At 40.0% G+C, this 23737-nt stretch overlaps 1 protein-coding gene across 1 annotated transcript in view; it reads left to right on the top strand.

Moving 5' to 3' along the window:
- LOC126184382 (E3 ubiquitin-protein ligase HUWE1-like) overlaps positions 1-23737 on the top strand; it is a 219850-nt gene that overhangs the window by 12672 nt on the left and 183441 nt on the right. The window contains exons 6-8 of the mRNA XM_049926767.1: positions 7831-8001; positions 16832-17022; positions 22987-23227. Coding sequence (XP_049782724.1) covers positions 7831-8001; positions 16832-17022; positions 22987-23227 — 603 coding nt within the window. The remainder of the gene's footprint in view (positions 1-7830; positions 8002-16831; positions 17023-22986; positions 23228-23737) is intronic.

Here is a 23737-nt window from a genome sequence, read left to right as displayed (position 1 = left end):
GCCACTTCGTCAATAGTTAATCATCTAAGAGAATCATTTCATTTCATGTGATTGCTCAACGGTTTCTTCATTTGTGGTGGCAAATGGTTGTCCATCTCATTCATTGTGCGTAACACGTGTGTGACCATTTTGGAATTTTTCAATCCATTCGTCGAAACTACGTTGTGGCAAAACACTATTCCCGTAGTGTACCGAAAGCCTTCGATGAATTTCATCCCCTGATATGCCATCCAACCACAAAAAATGGATCACTGAACACGGCTCTTCTTTGATGCGAGTAGACAGCGGAGCAGCTGTGATCAACAGCAAGGCAGTGATAACGAAACCAACCTAGCAGCTTCGAAATTGTAAAGATAACAACAAATAAACAAAGTATGAGTCATCAAAATGACAGTACTTCCAAAATAACCAAAAATATAACTACATTGCGGATAATAATTGACTTACACTCGTAAAAAAAAAAAAAAAAAAAAAAAAAAAAAAAAAAAAAAAAAAAAAAAAAAAAAGGACCACCTTATTATACGCAAGTTTGGCCAAAAAGAATCACAAATTTTGCCAAAAATAGACTGTAAACTCTTAGATACCTATGGATGAAATGTGAGTAGTCACTAATCTTAGATGTGAACTTGCTGATGTAAGAAATTCATTTTCTGTGTGTGAATACATGTTTCCTTGATTGCGACTGGAAGATAAAGATCATGATCATAACAAGGTTTTTGGGGATGGTGAAAATGAAACAAAAGTGTGCTACAAATAGATACTGTAAGGGGACAATATACTAAAATACTATTTTCTTATTGATAAAAGGAGAAATTGGAAATACATGGGGTATCCCAAACTATTAGGCACAAAATTATAACTATGGCAAAGGTTATTAATGTGAGTATTCAGAGATTGAGAACCAATTGCTGGAAGTGAATATTTCAGCCAGCAAGAGTTTTTGAACGAGCAGCAAGTGTATAGCATTTGCTAGTGAACTGATCATTTCATAACAAGCACTTGCCTATCACTTTGATCTTTGTGGAACTAGCTTAAAACACAGTGCACAGTTGTCTGTGATGTGAGCGCAGAGGAGTTTACCACTGTTTACAGGTCATGACTTGTTGAAAATGGAACATTATTCAATTCAGGAGCTTAAGAGACATGCATTAAATATCTTATGCATGGAAACTGAGAATCCAGGAAGTAGAATGAATGTACAGAGAAAATTATGCTACTGGCATCACATTGTTTTGGTAGATTCTCAACTGGGAATTGTTCACATGGTACAATATGAGGAAATGGTGGCTGTCAGCTTCCCCATGAAAAACAGTGATCAAATAATACAGTACAGAGTGAACTGGTGGAACTGGCGGCTCGTGCGCGCGCACTGTGTGAATCACCATCATATCGTCCTCAGAACATCTTCCATGAATGAATGGCATCCTTCAACGTCCCAAACGAGTGGAAGGTCAGGGCTGTCAGGTGGTGGTATCTGTGGATGGCCTCCCAGACCACTGCAAATCTTGGAGCTCTGCCAAACTACCTTCTGATGACCTCATCCTCAGTGTCCAGTGACTAACTGTACTTCTGTCAGCAACAGATGCTCCATAGACCTTCCACAAGTGTTTGTGAATATTCCCCGCAGTTTCTTTCTCTCCAATGATAAATTCAATGATGATCTGTTGCTTGTAATGTACATCACCTACACAGATGCCATTTTGAAACTGTTCTGTAGCTACACTGTCAGTTGAAAGTGACGGAAACTTGGTGTCCTCACTCAGGAGACCTAAAATAATACGTACTAATGTTTCGTAGCATTATTTTTGGCTGGGAAAAAAATGTGTTGTATTATGTTCTGGGCAACCCTCATGGTTTTAATGTGCATTTGCTTTTTTGTTGAATTTTTTTCTAAGGTTTGCTGGAAGTTGTTTTTTTGCTACCAAGTAAGTTAGAAATTCGGCTAGAGGGGGTTACAATACATCCCGATGTGCCTTACACTGGTGTTAAAGCTGCTTCTCAATTTCCACTTTTACAGGTGATATAGTTGAGGTAGAATTTATGTAAACTGTTCTTTCAAGATTGTCGTCTTGGTATTCTGTTCTCTCACCAGTATATTTTCTTGGTATGATGATATCTCATCAGTATTTACTTCATGCACATTGGCAGGTATGGTGCCACGGGGAGTTTTAACATCGCTGCTTCCAAAATTATCTATGCTCTAACTAAAATGTACTATCTTGTATTGTACTCCTTCAAGATAAACAGCACTTAACATGCATCTGTTTACCATTTAAAATTTCGTTTTTTGTTAATGGGTCCACTAAGAAAATATCTCCTCTTGACAAATCTTCGTGCACTTTTATCCAAATGATTTTCCCCTATACCAACCAATTTGTTCTCGGTTTCATTTCACTTCCAAGCTGTGTTATGTGATGTAGTGGTTTGTTGGAAAGGGGCCATTCGTTTTCTACTCCCTCACATCAGTGTGTGATTTGCAGTGTGTTGATGTAGATGTAGTGGGAACGGTGCCAGAATGGTGGACAATTCTTATGTTCATAAGTTAACTGTGCCTTGAAAATGGTGCAGGAGACTGTTGGCTAAAATGGCATCAGACTCATGGTCATGCTTCTAAGCCACTTTAAATATGGACTGGTACCTCAACCCATCTATTTCCAGGTCCACATATTGCAAAACTTTTGGATAAATTACCTTTTCTTCCCCAATCCACTTAGCCTACAAAGTGGCAGTGTTAATTCTCAATCATGAGTAAATTTAATGAACAAAACATTTACTTGCGCTCGTGTATCAATGATAAAGGTGGACTGTCTTAACATTGATTTGGCAACTGTGCAAAGATTAAACTTGGAGACCTGACACACGGCTACAGAAATTGAATAAAGTTCCCGTCTTACTCCTTTTTCCCATCATTAAAAAAAAAAAAGCACTAAATTCAAGTAGCGCCACATGCTCCATACCTGGGCGTTGTCACATGACCTTGTACTGGACTCGGCCACTGCGCGCTCAGCCAGCGGCTTTTTCGCGCAGGTTGTCTATCGCTGCGCCTCTGGCCTTTGACACAGAGTCAATATGGGTTTAGAAAACAGCATTCCTGTGAAACACAACTAACTCTTTATTCACATGAAGTGTTGAGCGCTATTGACAAGGGATTTCAGATTGATCCTGTATTTCTGGATTTCTGGAAGGCTTTTGACACTGTACCACACAAGTGGCTCATATTGAAATTGCGTGCTTATGGAATATCGTCTCAGTTATGTGACTGGATTTGCGATTTCCTGTCAGAGAGGTCACGGTTCATAGTAATTGACAGAAAGTCATTGAGTAAACCAGAAGTGATTTCTGGCATTCCCCAAGGGAGTGTTATAGGCCCTATGCTGTTCCTTATCTATATAAACGATTTGGGAGACAATATGAACAGCCATCTTCGGTTGTTTGCAAATGACGCCGTCATTTATCAACTAATAAAGTCATCAGAAGATCAAAACAAACTGCAAAATGATTTAGAAAAAATATCTGAATGGTGCAAAAAGTGGCAGTTGACCCAGAATAACGAAAAGTGTGAGGTCATCCACGTGAGTGCTAAAAGGAACTAGTTAAACTTCGGTTACACGATAAATCAGTCTAATGTAAAAGCCGTAAATTCGGATAAATACCTAGGTACTACAATTATGAACAACTTAAATTGGAAGGAAAATATGGAAAATGTTGTGGGTAAGGCTAACCAAAGACTGAGTTTTATTGGCAGGACACTTAGAAAATGTAACAGATTACTAAGGAGACTGCTTACAATATGCTTGTCCGTCCTCTTTTAGAATACTGCTGCACATTGTGGGATCCTTACCAGATAGGAGTGATGGAGTACATAAAAAAGTTCAAAGAAACGCAGCTTGTTTTGTATTATCGCGACATACGGGAGAGAGTGTCACAGAAATGATACAGGATTTGGGCTGGAAAACATTAAAAGAAACAAGTTTTTCGCTGCGACAGAATCTTCTCACAAAATTCCAGTCACCAACTTTCTCTTTCGAATGCGAAAATATTTTGTTGACGCCGACCTACATAGGGAGGAATGATCACCACGATAATATAAGGGAAATCAGAGCTCATATGGAGAGATATAGGTGTTCATTCTTTCCACGTGCTATACGAGATTGGAATAATAGAGAATTGTGAAGGTGGTTCAATGAACCCTCTGCCAGGCACTTACATGTGATTTGCAGAGTATCCATGTAGATGTAGATGTAGATCTAAATTTAAGTTTGCCACATTGGTGAGTCCTACTTCTCTTACTGGATTAGCTTTGTGGAAGCGGACAGGGGTCATTTGCAGAACTGCTCCCGCACACATTTTGTGTATTTGCATTCCTCCGTGCACCTCCATTACCTATTTGGTTAGCTGAGAAATATGTAGACACAGTCAGTTTGCTCTCACATTTCCATCCTTTCTACAGTAGGTGCATGTCAGTGCCAAACATGCAAGAGCCTTGTAACCTGGGCATTTTTAACAAGTGCAGCACACTTATGCAGTGACTGCACATCTAGTGGGATTTACGCTGGTTGAAGATTGGACTGATAGCTGAGACTCCTTGTGTAGAAATGAATCGTATGGCCTCCCTTACTGTGCTTGGCAAAGCACACTTCACGTCAGCATTTAAGAGTTGGTCAGTCCTGCGAAGAAATAAATCTATGCAGTGAGTTTGAGCTTCACTGAGAAGTACCTTACTCTTTTTGTTTCTTCCCCTAGTACATATGTACAATACGACACTGCTATTATTCTGTCAGCAAAATGTTCTAAATCCTCTCTGAAATATTGGTTTAAGGTGGAAAGTTGGCCCTATAGTAACTGACGCTGTGTGTCTCCATATCTATCCACTAGCCCTTTTGGAAGGACATAAAATGCCTTGGTATTTCTGAGCTCTTCTACAGAATTTGGATAATCTCTTGCCCCTCCTTGCAAATTAAAGTTGGCACCTCCTACCAACACTTAATTACTCCATGCTGACAATTTCCAGTTTCCCTAAATATGTTGTTGTTGTTGTCTTCTGTCCTGAGACTGGTTTGATGCAGCTCTCCATGCTACCCTACCCTATCCTGTGCAAGCTTCTTCATCTCCCAGTACTTACTGCATCCTACATCCTTCTGAATCTGCTTAGTGTATTCATCTCTTGGTCTCCCGCTATGATTTTTACCCTCCACGCTGCCCTCCAATGCTGAATTTGTGATCCCTTGATGCCTCAGAACATGTCCTACCAACCTGCAAAAGAGGAAACCCACAAACGCATAGCAATGTCATTTACAGACTGGGACAGATCAGGCTGTAGGAACCCCAGAAATGGGGAAGCGAGGCTAGCTGCAGCAGTGTGCTGCTTTGTGGAATTGTATTTACTAATTCTTCATTGAGGCACCTTTGCATATCTTCATCCTCCACCCAGAGTTGCTCAGCCCTTGCTTGCCTGTCAGGATCAATCTGCAGATGCCCCATGACCTGGTGGTGGATACCGCTTTAAACTACATGCATCAAGATAAACAAAAATCTTAGACAGCAGCTCTAGGTGATGTGTCTGGTAGCATCGGACCCCAGCAGTGTCGTCTCCGTGAAAGTGAAGCTCACAACTAACTTTTGTTGATCGACAAACAGCTCAGAAGCATTGGGCTGCAAAATGACGATGATGCCCGGTGTTGGGTTGGTGCTGAGTCTTGTACCCACAAAGTTGCATTACAAAGTTGTGTTTTGTAGAGGTGATGGGCAACACCAATTGACCTCATGCAGCTGCAGCAGTGGCAGTTCTGGGTAGACTGGGGCAGGCAGCCCAGACTGAATGTGCTAAGCACTTGTCCATTGGATCACAGCTCACAGTGGTTTCATGCATCCGCTCATGGCTTAGTAATTTGTATGTGGCACCTCAAAGCCAAAAACAGGGTGAATTCGGCATCCCATTTCAGACATCAGTTTGCACACCACATTGGAGGTGTAGTCAGGATTGGAAAGTGATGTGTGCTTGTAATTAGTACATGGTGCCCAGGTCTAGATAAAGAAACCATATTGGTTTATTTAGTTATTGTGATTACATGGCGAGAATTGCCAGGATGATGAGAGAAGGTAACTCCAGTATCATCCAACAAATCTTGTAGGGGAAAGAAAAATGCAAAGATGAAGGAACTAAGTCATTTAGCATCTTCTCTAGGCAGCGGCTCAGAACAGAAGAACCAACACATTTTGTATTTTACATATTGTCTGGATTTCTTTAGAGATGTGTTGCTGCAGGCCTCTTGTCCATAAAATGATTTAGTGTCAACATGACAGTGCACCACCCCACTTTCATAGGACAGGTATCCTCATTGATCTTTTAGAAGCCAAAGTCATCTCATATGGTTTTCATATTGAGTTATGGATGTTATTAATGTATAAAATATCTGTAGAGATTGGATGTTAAGTACCTGTGTTGTTGTACAGCAGATAGCAGGAATATAAGTTGGGGGGGGGGGGGGTGGCAATTTTTATGCACCTTTACAATGCCTGCATTGATGTTCTTTTCCAAGGTTTGATTCCATATGTCAGAGTACTTATTTCAAGAGCCTCTACCACCTGTACCTTAAGGTTTTGCCCAAATATGTTTTGTAGTGCTGTGAATTTGCAAGCAGTTGCAGATAGGCAGTGTGCAACACCAAAATCTATTCATAATAGAGGGTGTTTGAAAAATATTTGTGCTTTTATATGACTAGAAGATACAAACTTTAGGTACATTTTGACATGTGTAGGGCCACAGGTTCTTATTTTCAAAAGGACCATCCAATTTGAGGGAGCTGTATGTTTACATGCATGCACCATAAATCCTTGGTTTGCTTTCTGCAGTTAAATTTAGGTTCAAAGTTTTTGCTTACATTTCAGAAATGTTCAGTGTGCCTTCCACCAAATGCGTGACACAACCAACCAGATTATAGTCAAACTTGCCCCATACTTTGCAGGCATGTCTGGAGCAACTAAATTCACTATTGTAGGTATCCAGTGCCACTTTACCTGAAACTGGGGAAAGGTGAGGCAAATAAACAATCTTTCACAAACCTTCACAAAATCTAGTCTTGGGTGCCAATAGTACAATTTGAAATTTGTATGTCATTTAGGGCAGGTCCAGCATTGAGGCAGTTCATTGTAAAGAAATACTTTGTCATGTAGGTGCCAGTGTGACAGTGCCCACTTCTATTGAAAAAATGAAACTTTCAGTATGTTCTCACAGTTGTAGAAAAACTCAGATTTGTCTCATCTGCAAAAAGAACAGAAAACTGCACAAAACATGAAGCTTTAGTGTTTTCTCTCTAGCTCAACTATGGTATGTGGCTGCTATGTTACCTATATTATTGTGTGTTGTTGGTTATGTTTCCCACTTAAACAGAACATAGCCTTGCTACGTCACTGAACACTAAATGTGAAAGAAAATTTTTCTAAGTCCAGAATGAATTTGTGAAGCACTACATGGTGGTGGTGTTTGTCAACATCATGAAGGATTTGTGGTAATTTAATCCATGAAAGGAGGGTCTAGTCCTTCGCTGGCATGACAAATAGACTTAAGCAAATTTACCATTGCGCAGGCAACCATTGTTTTGGAACTTTGGTGCTTTCGTCAAATTCATTGAATTGTAGGAAGTGCAGTACTGTATTCTCAATAAAAATTGTGTGTCTCAGTTGTAACTGGTTTGCACCTGCTGAAATGGATCATTTTTATCATTTTTTCTGTTACTTGCTTCAGTTAATGTACAGGAACTGATAGAAAATTTTTGTTAGATTATGTGTGAGGATATGAGGTTGTTTTTTAAGAATTTCCACATTTTGCAGGTAACTACAAACACTTGGAGATGGTTTGATATATCAACAGGAAAATGGAATGCTTACTCTGCAGCAAACAACAAGATAATTAATGATGCTTTCTTCCGAGGTGATCCAAGAGTTAAAGTGTCTTGTGGAGGACGCAGGCGTTATGTGATATCTTTCACAGACATGGTTCAGGTAATTTTTGCTGTCCATTTTTTGTTGTTATAAAGTTGTAAATGGATCTGCGAGTACTCAGGTTTGCAGCTGCTGCTGCTACAAGAGTGCAGTAAAGCATACAACGGATTTTGAATGCCAATGGAAGTGCAGAAAACTTACGCACACTCAACCTACAAATTTATGTTCTGGATCAACTGATTTCTTCAGAAAATAAGTTTGTTTGAGGTCAACATATTTTATTCTGTCCTTCTGTTTCTGAATGTACTAGTACAAAATGTATCCCTCTCAAACTATGTCTACCTTAGTCAATACAGAGTTCCTTTTCTTATTTAAAAATCTGATGGTTATGAAAGATTGATCACTGTGCTTTAAACCACTAATTTTTGCCTTTGCTGACTCCATAATATTTTAACAGGTTACTTGTACTACTTGGTTGTAATGGCCCATGTAATGCATCTGTCTGACATCTGAGGCATCACGTTTGATATATCCAAACCATGGTGGAGAATCACAATCTTAATTTAAATATCCAATCGATCAGCTAGCAGACAAAACTTGCAATACTGAAAGATACAAACTTCGTATCAGATAGTCGGGGTCAGTAAATAATAATCTTTCATGATAATCATCAAAATGTGCAGCACTGGTTACCCAACACAGCATATGGCCAAACAGTAAGAGCCTCAAGTCAGCTGAGGAGTTTTTCTATATTGTGTCATGAGAATACTGTCGTAAATCATCAACAAGTGTGTTGACAATAACCATATCCATCTCAAAAATGGCTGCTGGAGAATGTATAATCATACTTACAGATGATTATAAAACTTATTGTAAAGAAATGGGACACAGCACTTGGAAACAGATGTAGCAAAGGAGTGCATTTGTTTTATAACCCATTCTTAGACCTTCTAATAGTGCATAAACAGTTGCAAAATAGGAAAGTCCAAACTATCCTTAGATAACTTGAATTGCTGTAGAAGGAAGTAAGTTCAGCATTAGTGGATATTACTCTCACATGTGAGTTCATTATTCGTGTGAATAACTCTGTCTTGTTAAATCACTCCTGGAATTGGATTGCAGAGTGCAACAAAAATTTGCCAGTGTATAAAGATGTTGGCATGTTTCCTATAAGCTAATTATAGGATGGCATTGTTATAATGAAGAGTGTCAGCAGGTCTCAGAACACACATTTTTTCCAAGGAAGATTTGTTAGTAAAAGCTGGACTGTTAGTATGTTTCCACTGAAATACAGTAGATGGGTCCAGTGTGTAGGCACTGTAGTGTGAATTAGCTTACCTTGTGTTTTGCACCTGGTGATCAAATTGATGGAAATATCAATGTGCATATGGCTGATACGGCATCACTTTCGGCTGCTTACATTGGTAGTATTAATAGCAGGATGGCTGCATATTAAATGTGTTTGTTGGTACCTTCTGGACCATTGTGATATGCAACATTTTGTTCTACGAGTGCTCATGGTTAGGAGAGAGGCTGCAAAAGATTCTCTGCTGCAAGATTCAACACAGACATGATAGTGATGGACCATGAGATATGTTGGTGTTGTTAAGGACACATCCAATTGTTAGTAGCAATGTGATTTGCTTTATTCTCATTTTGGAAGTTGACAGTTCTGTTAGAGAAATTCGTCTACATCATATGAAGCATCTGAGATATGCATATTATCCTTACTGAAGAGTAATAGTACCATATTGTCTTTATTTTGTTATCTGAATGACTATCTTTTCCTGGTAATATATTTGCTTTGATGTCCATATTACAATCATTAATATCTTGCAGTATTTCTTGTAATGTGCTGTAGCATCAACCTCGGAACTGTTTTGGATTGACAGATACAGTTTTCTTTTTGTTTTACAAGATGCCCATATTCCTTGAGTAATCCATGGCTTCTTTGTAGACTTTGCTCTAACCTTTGTTCATTTTGGGGGAAAACAATGCTCAAATAAGATAAGCACTTTATTAGCAAAAGTGTTATATTTTTCTTTCATGCCATGAGCACTGTAAACATAAGTCCAGTGAATGTCTCTGAGGAATGTCCTTAAATAATCAATTTTTGGCTTATTAATTACCCTCCTGAGTTCAGATTCAACAGATTTTATATACTGTTCAGTATTAACACTTAACAAAAGGTACTGCATGCCATGGTCTGAGAGGCCATTGACTATTGGTTTTGTAATATAATTTTGTTCATTGGACTTTCCTATAAAGATATTATCAATGGCTGTTTGTGAGCAATTGGCTACCCTAGTGGGGAACTTTACAGTGGGAATTAAGTTGAATGATAGTCTCACTAACTCAAATAAGTTCTTACTGGGAGAGTCTTTAAGGAAATGGACATTGAAGTCATCAGCAACCACTATTTCTCTGTTTTTGGTTGTTAAATGGGCCAGTACAGCTTCATGGTGGCATATGAACAAATTAAAGTTACCTGCAGGGGCACGATATACATTTAATATTATGAGGGATTTTTTGTGAAATTCTACTTCTGTTGCACATGCTTCCATATACTGTCCTACACAAAATTTATGAATGTCTGTGTTCTTAAATTTATGACAGCTCCTGATGAATGTAGTAACTCTTTCTTTCTCCATTTCTGCTGTACAAAAATTAGGTGCTAACCTAAATCCTGTAACACTTAAAAGTTCTATACCAGTGGTCACATGACATTCAGAGAGGCAGATTATATCAGCTGGGTTGGAGAACTCTAATTCATCTATGCAGATAATTAATTCATTAATTTTATTTCTCATTCCTCGAATATTTTGATGCAATAAAGATAGCTGACATTTCACATTGAGTTTAAGTTGGGTAGATTGAAATTTCTGCAGACTGTTCTTAACGAACAGCTGGTTATGCTGATGTAATAAGGTAGAATTGTTTTCTTGGTTTCTTTCTCAAACTGAAGGTTTGTCTCATTCCTAACCTTTCTTAAAACTTCGTTTCTTTCTGTCCTCCCTACCCTAAAAAGGGTCTTTTCTGAACCCTATAACCACTGGTATTTTATCACTCATGACAGTGCCTCCCCCATTTAACTTGCCTGCTATTTTCCCAGCTAGTTTATCCTTCCCTTTCTTGTTGAGGTGAAGGCCATGCCTAGCATAATCCAACCTATTGAGAGAATCAACAGGAACACACACCAGTGTGTTACCCTGTACCCGACACAAGTGGCCATTCCAACTCCAAATTAACTCTCTTAACAGAAAAGTTCAAATGAGTTCGGTCATGGCTCCCAAGAACATATACAAACACAACACTAGTTTGCTTTGATAGTGACGCAATATTTGGCAGGTCACACTCTATACTGTACTCAGGATCTCTGTCAGTACTATTACCTGGCCTACCCACTATATCCATGGTGTCTCCTTTGTGAAATCTTTGCAAGATGATCCTAAGTCCTCTGTCACCTGCTCCAGACCAGCACTAGGGTTAAAAAAGTTGATGATTCTAGTTCATCCTGCAAAAGTTAGCCAACACCTCTTCCATGGGAACTACCTAACACCACCACTTTCTGTCTCTCTACTGATTTCCCTACATTATTACTTTTCAATTTGCTGCTGAAAGTTCGTTGTGCCCTGTCTACACCTGCAATTGCCTGAGGCTCACCAGCTTCTAATTGAAGCAACAGGTCAAATCTATTTTCCACATTCTCCACAGAGCTGTCAGACAAAGTTCTAGGTCTGTTCCTCCTGTTGCCTGTTGCCACTTCCCCCCTCTCTTTACCCTTCTCCCACTTTAATCTGTCAAGATCTCCCGTGGCCTTGTCTAACTCAGCCCGAAAGGCAGCAATTTTCCCCTCCTGTTCTAGTATCGTCCTGTCTCTACTACATATGCTACAGAACCACTGATGAGGCTCATCTACTTCCCCTAATCCCACACCACTACAGTCACCCACATGGAGAAAACTACAGCACCCGTCACACCAAAGCCCCAACCTAACAATTCTATGGCAAGTCAATCACTTTTCACACATGATAAACATAATAGTTTATTAAGAATAAATCAGTTAAGTTACAGATACACATGAAAAATTGATTCCACAAATCTGGCCTATACGCAACTGATGAACAAAAACAAAAGTGTAGAGTGCCTGAAAAACAACTTAAAATTTATGCTACTTTCTGGAAATCTGAGTTAAATAAAGAGGACGTATGCTACAGTTCAATTGCTGGAGAGAGCAAAGAAAAATTAAATGAAATTCTATAGGTTTGCTGCACCGAAACGTAAACAGAAAATGACTATAACCCGACTGTAAAATCTTTTTTGCATTTTCTGCTAGATTACATAAGAAAAAATGAAACCTTTAATGGTATGCTTAAAAAGCACACTAATACACCTATTTACCACGTAATCAGTACTAAACTAAATGTTGTTGTTATATAAAATGACTTATCATTACGAGAACACCAAAACTCGTGCTTATCGCCTGGCTGCAGGGCTGAAAAGTAATGCCTCTGTATTTTTTATGTGAAAATTGTTAAAAGCTTTTTAAATAAAACAAACATTAACATTGTACATTTTAATTATTCATGTCTACATATTTAAAAGTTGTATATACGAGGCGTGTTTTTTAAGCAAGTACCATTTTGAAATTAAAAAAGACGTGCTAAGATATCTCAATAATTTTATTTTTACATGAAAGCCTGTACCTTAATCTACTTTTCTTCATAATTTCCGTAAATATTGAGGCACTTGTCATAACGTTGTACCAGTTTTTGGATACCCTCCTCATAGAAGTCTGCCGCCTGACTTGTTAACCACTGCGTCACCACTGCTTTGACTTTGTCATCATCTTGAAGACGCTGACTGCCCAGGTGTTCCTTCAAGTGCAGGAACAGATGGTAGTCACTGGGCGCAAGTGGGGGCTGTACGGAGGATGATTTAGAGTTTCCCATCGAAAATATGTGATGAGATCTTTGGTCTGATTCGTCACATGCCGACAGGCATTGTCTTGCAGCAAAACGGTCTCCTTGCTTAACTTCCATGGACTGTTGCTTTGATTCTGGTGTGACATAGGCACCTATGTTTAATCGTCCATAATAATTTGGCTTAAGAAAGCATCGGCGTCATCGTGGTACCGCTCAAGGAAAGTCAATGCACTGTCTAAACATTTGGTTTTGTGCACACCCGTCTACATTTTCGGTAACCAACGTGCACGCAATTTTTGGTAATTAAAGTGCTCAGTCACAATGCCATACAAAACACTATGAGAAACATTAGGGAAGTCATACCGCAAGGAGGAAATCGTAAGCGTCCGTTTTCTTTCACCTTATTGTCCACTTCCTGCACCAAACTTTCATTAACGACCGAAGGACGCCCACTCCGTTGTTCATCATGCACATTTGTGCGGCCATCTTTAAATGCTCTCACCCAGTTTCTTACCATTCTATCACTCATAATGTTTTCTCCGTAAACTGCATAGATCTCACGATGAATGTCAATCGCTTTTAGGCCTTTAACAGTGAAAAATCTTATATCAGCCCATACTTAAGTCGGCGGGACTCACGATTATTGGAGGCATCTTAAATACTCGGTACATAAAGTAAACAAGGAAGAATCGGACTGTAATGGCGTCAGTGTGTAGATTAAGGTACAGGCTTTCGTGCAAAAATAAAATTATTGAGCTATCTTAGCATGTCTTTTTTTTTTTTTAATTTCAAAACGGTACTTACTTAAAAAGCACACCTCGTACATAGGTGCCACTATTAATGTTCCAGCTATGATATATACTCCTTGAGCCACCATATGATACGTCGCAGAGGGTTCCTTGTACCACTATTAGTCATTTCCTTTCCTGTTCTGCTTGCAAATAGAGCAAGAGAAAACTGACTGTTTATATGCCTCTGTACAAGTGATAATCCTTCCCTTTTTTTGTCTTTGTGGTGCCTAGGCAGAGTGTAGCAGTAGAATCGTTCTGCATTTGGCTTCAAATATAGGTTCTAGAAATTTCCTCATTTGTGCCTTGTGAAAAGGGCCTCACCTTCCTTCCAGAGATCCCCATTTGAGTTCACAAATATCTCTGCAATACTCGAATGCTGATCAACATCTATTGGTAAAAAATCTAGAAGTGTGTCTCTGAATTGCTTCAATATCTTGCTTTAATCCAATGTGGTGGGCCTCCCAAACACGTGGGTGGTACTCAAGACTGGCTCGCAGTAATGTTCTGTAGGCAGTCTCTATCGTAGATGAACTACACTGTGTTGGTGTACGCTGGTTCGAGCACACCATGCAGCAGAGGGGTTACGAGACTATCGATAGAGGCCAATAACAAGGCTCGCTGGAAACATGCCGCCAACCCCATCTCAGCCACCAGTATTTAGGATTGCCATCACGGACTGGAGAACCGGTTCAGCCAGTTAGTTCGAGCATGTTATGACAGTTAGTCACAGAGATGGAGCTGTAGATTTAGCCTCTAGCACAGACAGGCAGCACATAGCAACATTATAGTGAACATAGTGGACTTTTACTTCAACAGCATTGAGGCTACGTGGACTATACAGAAGAGAGCTTGTACTACAGCATGTGGAAGCTGAAGTAGCTCTTTGTTTATGAATAAAGAACCCAGTTATTAATTGCATGGAGCTTGTATAGCTTGTATTATAGAAGAAGGATACTGGCCACCAACAAACATCTCTACAGAGACAATTAGGTGACATAAAAGCAGCTAAAGAGAATATCACATACACTTTCTTAAGATTTTCCCATACTTGTGCCATTTCACATAACTTTGCAATGTTATGCTTTGCTATTTAACTTATATTGCTGTGTCAAGCAGCACAACACTAATGCTGTTCTTGTACATTGTTTTTCCTATTCACCTGCATTAACTTACATTTTTCAACATTTAGGGCGAGCTGCCATTCATTACACCAAACAGTCATCCTGTATCCTTCTGTTGTCATTCAACAATACTTTTCCATGAACTAGAGCATCATCAGCAAATAGACACAGAGTGCTACTGACTCTGTCAGGTTATTTATGGATATAGAGAATGAACATCTTCCTTCTTCCTCGTACCCTAACTCGTGTGTGATCATGTTACAGTACAGTAAGCACTATTGTTTTAAACATAAATTGGAAGCATTTGATATACTTACTGAAAGTAATAATGCTGTAACCAGCTGACCTTGTTGAATGTTAAATAAAACTCCAGTTTTCCTCACCTTGATTCACTGTTACAATACTACTACCATGTGGTGGAGTTCCGACTAAATTAAAAAAAAAAAAAAAAAAAAGCCATTGGAGTGGTCAGAAACATTCTGAAAAGCTTATAAGGTTGTTGCAGGGTAGTTTGTGCTGAAAAATAATTGTTGAGAAAAAAAATTCAATATGTTGTGCTGTTTGAGTTAATTACCATTGAAGTTAACCAGTCGGGCCATTGCACACACAAATTCAGGTGGCCTGTCATATGCAGTTAGTATCAGTTCTCATAGCGTTGATGACAGCGCACAACACTTTTTAGCCTTTGACTCGGGTTCGATTCGTACTACTCTCAAAAGTCAAATTTTTGTATCGCTCTCTTGTTTGGTTTTAGGAAGTCAAAACGAAGAACATGTTTGGTGACCCCATCTCTGGCAGAGCAAGTGGCATGTGTAACAGCCTGATGGGCTAACTTTGATGCTTATTAGCTCTGAAACAACATAATGTATTGAATTTTTATCTTAACAATTGTTGCTCAGCCCGACCTACCCTGCAACACCCTTACAAGCCTTTCAGACTGTTTCTGACCACCCTCTGTGCTATATAAAGGGGAAAGGTTGTTAGCAAAAATCTCAACAGATTTACTTCAGTTTTTACACAATACTCCAATAAACATGGGGAGACGTGGACAGTGCACATTATTAGTGTATGTAACATATAAATACATATATATGATACAACATTCACATTTTTACATGATACTCTAATAAATATTCAGCCGGAAATAGAGTAATTGTTTTTTTAAACAGCAATGTACTTGTTTTCTGTTAAAAAAAGTGTGTGAAAAAGTGCTGCCCTGTGAAAATCTCAAGTTTCATTTTCTTTCATGCAGTCAGGTTTAACTAAAATATCAAAGCATTTAAACATTAGACAAATTGTTTCTTCCATATTCATTGTTTGTCCTTATGAATAATTTTAAGCACAATTTTTATACACAACTATGTGCCATTTTTTTCTTCTTCCTTGCAGTGTGTTTTCACAGAAAATGAGAAGTTGTATTTATGGATTAGCAGCTTATGATTAGAATACTACTTTGGAATCTGAATCATTGGAAACTTCGTAATCCTACCTGTTTACAGAATGAAACTATGCAAAATACTGTCAATGAAGCTACTATCCTCACAGATCTAGCAGCAGGAAGGGTCTTTCATATCCTGTATACCAGTGATCCCAACAGATTTACCCATTCAAATTCAGTGACTTCAGTTCCCAATCAAGGATTCATTGGGAAAGACAATAAACAAGTCTCAAGATAAGAGAGAGCAGGAAGAGGAGATGGACAGAAAGGTGGGGAGAGAAAATGGATATAGAAAGGGGGAAAGAGGAGATGGAGAGGGGTGGGGGAGGTGGTGATGGACATCTATAATGCCCAGTCATACATTTTGCACAGGTTTTTACATCAAATCTTCAAATCTGTATTTCACATAACTACTGTTGGAAGCTACAGATACAGCACAAAGTTATGAAGTAGTTTATATATGCATATTCATGGTTTGTTTTAATGAGATTAGATACTGATATTAGATTGCACAATTGCTAGATGTTTGAAGATGACAACAAAATACGTACATGTGTAATTCATCTAAGGTAAAATGATTTTTCTGTATTACACACTCATTTTTTTCTGTTACAGACAAATGAAGAAACTGGGAATAGCAGACCTGTAACTTTGTCATTGAAGTGCAGGGATAAAAATGACGTGAAAACATCAACCAAAGAAAATTCTGGTGAAGATATGGATGTTGAATGTCTAGATTTCTCAGAGCGAAGGAAACCAGTGAATCTTCAACAGTATGACACAACACGATCCTGTCAGATAATTAGGTATGGTGATATACTTCTTTCATATATTAATATTGCTGCCCCCCCCCCCCCCCCCCCCCTCCAGGGGGCTCACCACTATTTGGCGGGTTCATGCTTGGCTACCATGGGGCCCCAGCCTTTGCAGCACTTCCTCCCGTCTGTGCTGCATGTCATCCTGTTGCTATTCTTCTTCCCCTCACTTTGAGGAACATGTCTGGGGTATTACTGGGAGTGTTCTGCATTCTGCCGCTGACCTGCAAACAGTCTCAACTTTCTTTTTCGCTCCCTTTTCCTTTCTTTGTTTCCCTTCTCCTCTCGTTCCTCCGCTTTGGCGTTTGAGGCTCCCTTTTTTTCTTCTTCCTCTCTGTATGCTCCTGAAGGCCAGCCCACACATCTGACGATAAAAGGTGATTGGATGATGCATAATTCCCAGCCCCGGGTCGACAGGTAGGGTTCGCATGTACCCCCTGGTACAGGACAGGCCCAGGGAGGGGTGATTTGCCTGAGCTGCAACCTTCCCAAATTGCCAATTGGTCCCTCAATCAGCTGTTCGGGAGGTGTGACCTGAGGTGTGTACAGTCACCTAAGGCCGGTGCGCCTCCTTGTGAAGGGGGTCCGCATTTGGAAGGAGGGCGCCATCAGAGATGCTAGCAATCATGTGTGATTTTCTCACAATGAGTCAATCATCCTCTCCATCAACATCAACGAAATGTAAGCGCAATGAGGCTACTGATTCGAAGACCCTTCCCGCTGCACCACGGTTCCTTGTGGTATCGCGTACTAAAGACAGTCAGTCCTTCGCCATGGTCAATCCGTTTATTATTCAGAAAGATGTTGATTCCATTGCTGACCCTGTGAAATCCTGCTCTTGATTACAGAATGGCACTTTGCTTTTAGAGGCGGTTTCTGATTCTGAAGCACAACTACTACTTGCTGCCCCACTTGTCCACGGCTACCCTGTTCATGTCAAGACAAATTAAACTTTGAATTCTTCCCTTGGTGTAATTTACAGCAGGCTGCTTGACGGTCTAACCGAGGCTGAAATACAATCTTACCTCTCCGATCAGGGTGTCATTGCAATCCATCATGTAATGAAAAAGGTCGATTCCTTCTTGTTGTCCATCCGCACTCTTCCTCACATTTGATAGGGTGGTGCTGCCATCCAAGATTAAAGCAGGCTATGAAATCATCACAGTTCAGCCATACATTTCGAATCCGATGTGCCGCTACCAGTGTCATCATTTCAACCGCACTCAAACATCTTGTCGACACCCAGCCAAATGTGTAACCTGTGGCCAGGATGCACACGAGGGCGAATCTCCGCCTCCTCCTCCCAGCTGTATCACAACTGCAGTGGCGGCCATGCCGCCACCTCCTGGGAGTGTCCCGGGTATCTAGATGAGCAGGCTGTTAAAGAGATTTGGGTAAAGGAAAAGTGCCTTACCCAGTAGCTCGCAAGTTACTGGCTAGTCACAAACCTTGTGTGCTCCCGTCAGGCACTTAAAGTTCTGTTCTTGTTACCCCTCGCTCCATGAAGGACATGGCCATGCAGACATGCAACCGCAAATTGTGCTCTGAGGTTGTGAAATCATCCAGTGTCAAGGTAGCATCACCGTCCCCCCATCCCGCTGTGCAGCAAATTGTCGAACCCTCCGGCCCTCCAGACAAACACCACCCAGGTCTTCCTCTAACCAGAAGGGCTCAAAGAAGTCTGCTAAAGACAAACCAACTTGAAGATCCTGCTCGACGGTGTAGCCACGTGGTCACTTAGCCCTCAATGGTACTTCCTGGGGTGCCGATCGAAACACCCTCCTCCATTTGTACCGGTCCCTTGTCCATTCTAAACTCGACTATGGGTTTTTCATTTATGCATCTGCATGCTCATCCCTTTTAGCTCCTCTCAATATTATCCATCATCATGGCATACGTTTGGCCACGGGCACGTTTTACACCAAACCGGTTGAGAGTTGGTATGCTGAAGCTGCTGAACTATCACTATCCTACTGCTGTGACTTTCTCCTTAGCAGGTATGCATGCCGTTTGTCTGCCTTGCATGGCCACCCCTCCTACATCTCCTCTTTTGATGATTCCTTTGATCGTCAGCATGGGGCTAATCCCTCTTCTCTGTTACTTCCTGGAGTCTGCTTTCGCCACTTGCTACAGCTGCTTAACTTCACACTGCCTGCAATTTTCCCAGTGGGTGTGAACCCTTCACCACCTTGGCTCCGTGAAGCAGCCTGTATTACCCTTGGCCTTCATTTTCTTACTAAGGACACTACTCCAGCCTCGGTCTATCGCCTTCAGTGTCACAACCTTCGCATGGAATTTAGCGATAGTACCTTTGTATACACTGATGGCTCTCGGACTGACCATGGGGTCGGGTGTGCTTTAGTTATTGGCACCCGTGTCTTTTGATATTGGCTTCCGGCACACTCCTCAGTATTTACAGCTGAGCTTTTCGCCTTGTACCAGGCCGCAGAGTACATCCGGTGACACAGCCTTCGCAATTGTGTCCTCTGCTCAGACTCACTCAGCTCTCTCCAAAGTCTCTTCGCTATACACTGCTCATGCCTTAGTGCAGTGGATCCAGGAAAACTATCATTGGCTCACTCTTCGTGGAGCCAATGTCATGTTTCTGTGGGTCCCTGGTCATGTTGGTCTGCCAGGAAACGAGGCTGCTGCCAAGGCTGCCGTCCTTGTACTCCAGCCCACAAAATCCTATATTCCCTCCAATGCTCTCTGCATTGCTGCCTGTCGGGGTGGTGTCCCTTTGGCATCACCAATGGTCCTTCCTTCACAGGAACAAGCTTCAGCTTATTAAGCCTCTCCCGGTGCCTTGGACGACCTCCTCTCGGTTCACCCTCTGGGAGGAGATTATTTTAACTCGGCTGCGTATTGGGCACTGCCTTTTTAGCCATCGTCATTTGCTCAGTGGCGCTGCCTCAACACTTTGTGCGCATTGCGCCCAAATTTTAACTGCCACCACTTCCTGCTGGAATGCTCGTACCACACCCCCTCCCCCCTCCACCCTTAAAACTTGTGTTTGCTATCTGATTTATCTGTAGTTTTAGCGAATGATGTGCGGGCTGTCAACCGTGTTTTACTTTTTATCCACCAAAGAAATATGGCGAAGGCCATTTAATTTTTAGTTTTGGACCTCCATTTTTGTATGGTGTTTTTTTAGCCCTTTTTCCACATGCCTTTTTAGCTGCTATTCTGTCCATTGGGACTGACACACAGTCGTTTCCCCCACCTCTGTGTTTGTGTTCTATAGTTTTGACTTGGGCGCATATGACCCTAGTTGTTTTTTGTGCCCTAAAACAAAACAGACAGACAATTGCTGGGATCTGTTTGTGAGTGTTACAAATCAAGAAAACAGATGGTTAATTGCTTAGTTGCTTGCGTGTTTGCTAGAATACAAAATGAGAGTTTTACAATTATAAAACACTTTCTCAGCAAAGTAGTGTTGATATGTGGCTGTGTTTGATTACCATGAACTGCTTCAATAAATTGTTCTTGAGGCCTATTTAAACATACAGAATATTTCATTCTAAGGTTAATGTTACTTGTGATAGTGCAGTGAAATATTTGTATGGCATGTTATTGCGTAGTGTTAAATGCTATTAATGTTAAATCTTTGTGTCTTGCGTTCCATAAATCTGGGTCTTTATTACTGGTTATTACCTAAAAGAGTGTCAAATATCTTTAATCATAATAGATTAACATAAAATCGTCCGCCCCGGTAGCTGAGTGGTCAGCACGACAGAATGTCAATCCTAACGGCCTGGGTTTTCTTCCCAGCTGGGTCGGAGGTTTTCTCTGTTTGGGGACTAGGTGTTGTGTTGTCCTAATCATCATCATTTCATCTTCATCGACGCGCAAGTCGCCGAAGTGGCGTCAAATCGAAAGACTTGTACCCGGCAAACAGTTTACCCAACGTGAGGCATTCCACATTCCTAATGAAAGGTAATTTGATAAAATTTATTCATTTCACAATGTACAGATGGAGATCAGAAATATGGGCCTGTAGTTCTGTGCATCTGTCAGCCAACTGTCTTTGAAAACATTTGAAATATTTTGTTTTCCAGTGACTTCTCATAAAGTATGGCTAGGCTGGGAACTTGATCATTTGTGCAGTCAATGTAATAATGACATGGTATTCCATCATGCCCCGTGGTCTTACAGTTAATGAGCACTTTTGGCATACTTCTGATTCTGCTATCATTTCTCCATATATGGCTTCGCAGTGATTATAAAGAAACTCAAAATAGCTGTGAAGTAATGTACCATAAAGCTAAGACTTCTGTAAGACTGTGGGACACTTTAAGATGCATTACAAATGAACACATGATTCACATTGAAACAAATGAAAAATTAATGCAAGAGAATTGGCAAATCACAGTTTTAATGGATTTGCAAATTCAGCTCTTCATTGGTGCTGTGTAGACCGATTAACACTTTGAATGTGTTTGTTTAAAGTAAGGATAAACAAGTCTTAATCTTCTGTAAGGTGTTTCAGTGAAATACACCAACGACACAAGTGCTACTTTGATGGGATGCGTGGTACACTCTTGGTGCAAGGGATTATGTTGAGAGCATATGCCATTTATTATTTCCATTTATTCCCCCTCATTGTCACAAAGAAAGGTTACTTTCAGAATCAGGTTTCTGTTTTTAAAGTTTGACATTTACTAAATTTCCTGACACATTGAATGTGTGGTTTTGCGCACAAGTACTCTACCGATTGAGCTGTCCAAGAATGACTCCTGACCTGTGCTCACAGTATTACTTCAGCAGTATCTTTTCTCCTGTTTTCCAAACTTTTCATTTGGAGTTTGAGTTCATGGGTTTGTGTTGGAAGGTAGCAGATGCATAGGTGCATTTAGTCATGGCATTTCAGTTACTGGGAATGCTTTCCATCCAAAGCTTCTCTGGTTTTGGATCTTCAGCACTAATAATCATCAGATTGTAATGTTTTGTTCTATTAAGCTGTTCATCCAGTTTTCTGTCATAAGCTTTACTCCTCAGTGTCCAATAACTGAGATCAAAGCACAGTGCAACTAACAAGATGATGTTACAGTGTCTCATAGTGTGGTTTGTGACTTGAACAAGTCAACCCTGCTCTCCTTGTGGCAATTCTGTATGAAATGGTTGTCTGTAATGCAGCTGTTACCTTATGACCATCCTGTACTAGTCTCAGGTGCCCATATAATTGTTACAGCAATTAATAATTAAAACTGGTAAGATATTTCTCTGATTACCACTTTCTTATGAACCCTTCTGTGTTGTGTATATTTAAATTACAAACAATTACCACAGACATGGTCCTGCTGTAATTTTGCAGTAGGTGATGTGAATTCAGAGAAATTTAATTGAAGCATGCGTGCGTGCATGCATGTGCATGTGCACATGTTGATTGATCTAAGAAATCATCATCGTCAAGATTGAGTGAGACGTGCCAATGAGCTTCACACATCTGAGTAAAATGTAAAGGTTGCAACTGGAAAATTGGGGAAGGTGAACACTTAAGCATACAGTGATACTTGACTACCATCTAGTTCTCGATTTTATTTATCTTTGGAGCCTTATTGATAGATTTCATGTAATACCAAAACTTCTCACTTGGCAGTTAAAAACATTGTTTGAATGAATTCTTCACTAGACAAATGACATACCTGTCTCGTTACACTATGAGGATAAAGCTTCTCAGCTTTGGCTTCGTCACCAATTTGCTATAGAACTTATACATGATGTGTTTCCTGTGTTCCACAGTAAGACCAAAAAGACAAAAAATGTTCATAAATTTATATAAACCATATTGTTATATTAAGTTATGGAAACACTTACAAGGTATGTTTTTAATAGATTCACTGGGAAAAAAAACTCCCCATCAGTTTTGTTGTGAAAGCATTTGCTTCAGATTTGTCATGTACACACAATGTGTTGATTATACTTCCAGTATTCTAATAAACTTTGAACTTGCAGGGCATGTGTTGGCTTAATGAAGATCTCACTCGACAGAGATACTCTTCACTCAGCAATGTTCGCCTGCATACGTCTCACAAGAAATTATGAATTAGCGAAAGCTTTTATTGAAGCTGGTGGTATACAGACCTTGCTGTCTCTGACAACTGGTCCATTCAATGCTGCTTCCTTGAATATGGCTACAATACTTATAAGACATGCCCTAGAAGAATATGCTGTTCTCAGGCACACAATGGAGAAGGTATGATAAATTATCAGTGAGAGGATATACATTATACCAGTTGTAATCTAAACAAACTTGTGTTGGATCAGCATGTATATTATTGAAGTATGAAATCAAAGTACACAAATATTTTAAAAGTATAATGTACCCTATTATTAGGAGTCTAATTCTGTAGAATAATTCCATATATATCAGACATAACTGTGCAACTTAGGCCATTACTCTGTTATCAACTTCAAATTCCATAGGTTGAAACATCACCTGCAACATGGACACTATCTAATTAATTGTACGACTGAAAATAAAAATGAATGAAAGTATGTTAGTAAAATGTGAGACATTGATGGAGTTGTCTAGTAATTTTTTATAAGGTAATAAACTAACTACTCTTTTTGAAGAAACAAGTATTCATGGGGACCACAAGGAAGAATGGGAAATAAAGTGAAAGAAAGTAGTGTATGGAAGACAGTATTAGCAGATCATTATCACACTGTTCTCAAAAAGTGGTTAACTAGTTGTTGCAGTGCA

Source organism: Schistocerca cancellata, chromosome 4, assembly GCF_023864275.1.
Source record: "Schistocerca cancellata isolate TAMUIC-IGC-003103 chromosome 4, iqSchCanc2.1, whole genome shotgun sequence".
NCBI lineage: Eukaryota > Metazoa > Arthropoda > Insecta > Orthoptera > Acrididae > Schistocerca > Schistocerca cancellata.
Note: the sequence above shows the minus strand (reverse complement) of the source record. Positions and strands in the feature narration are given on the sequence as shown.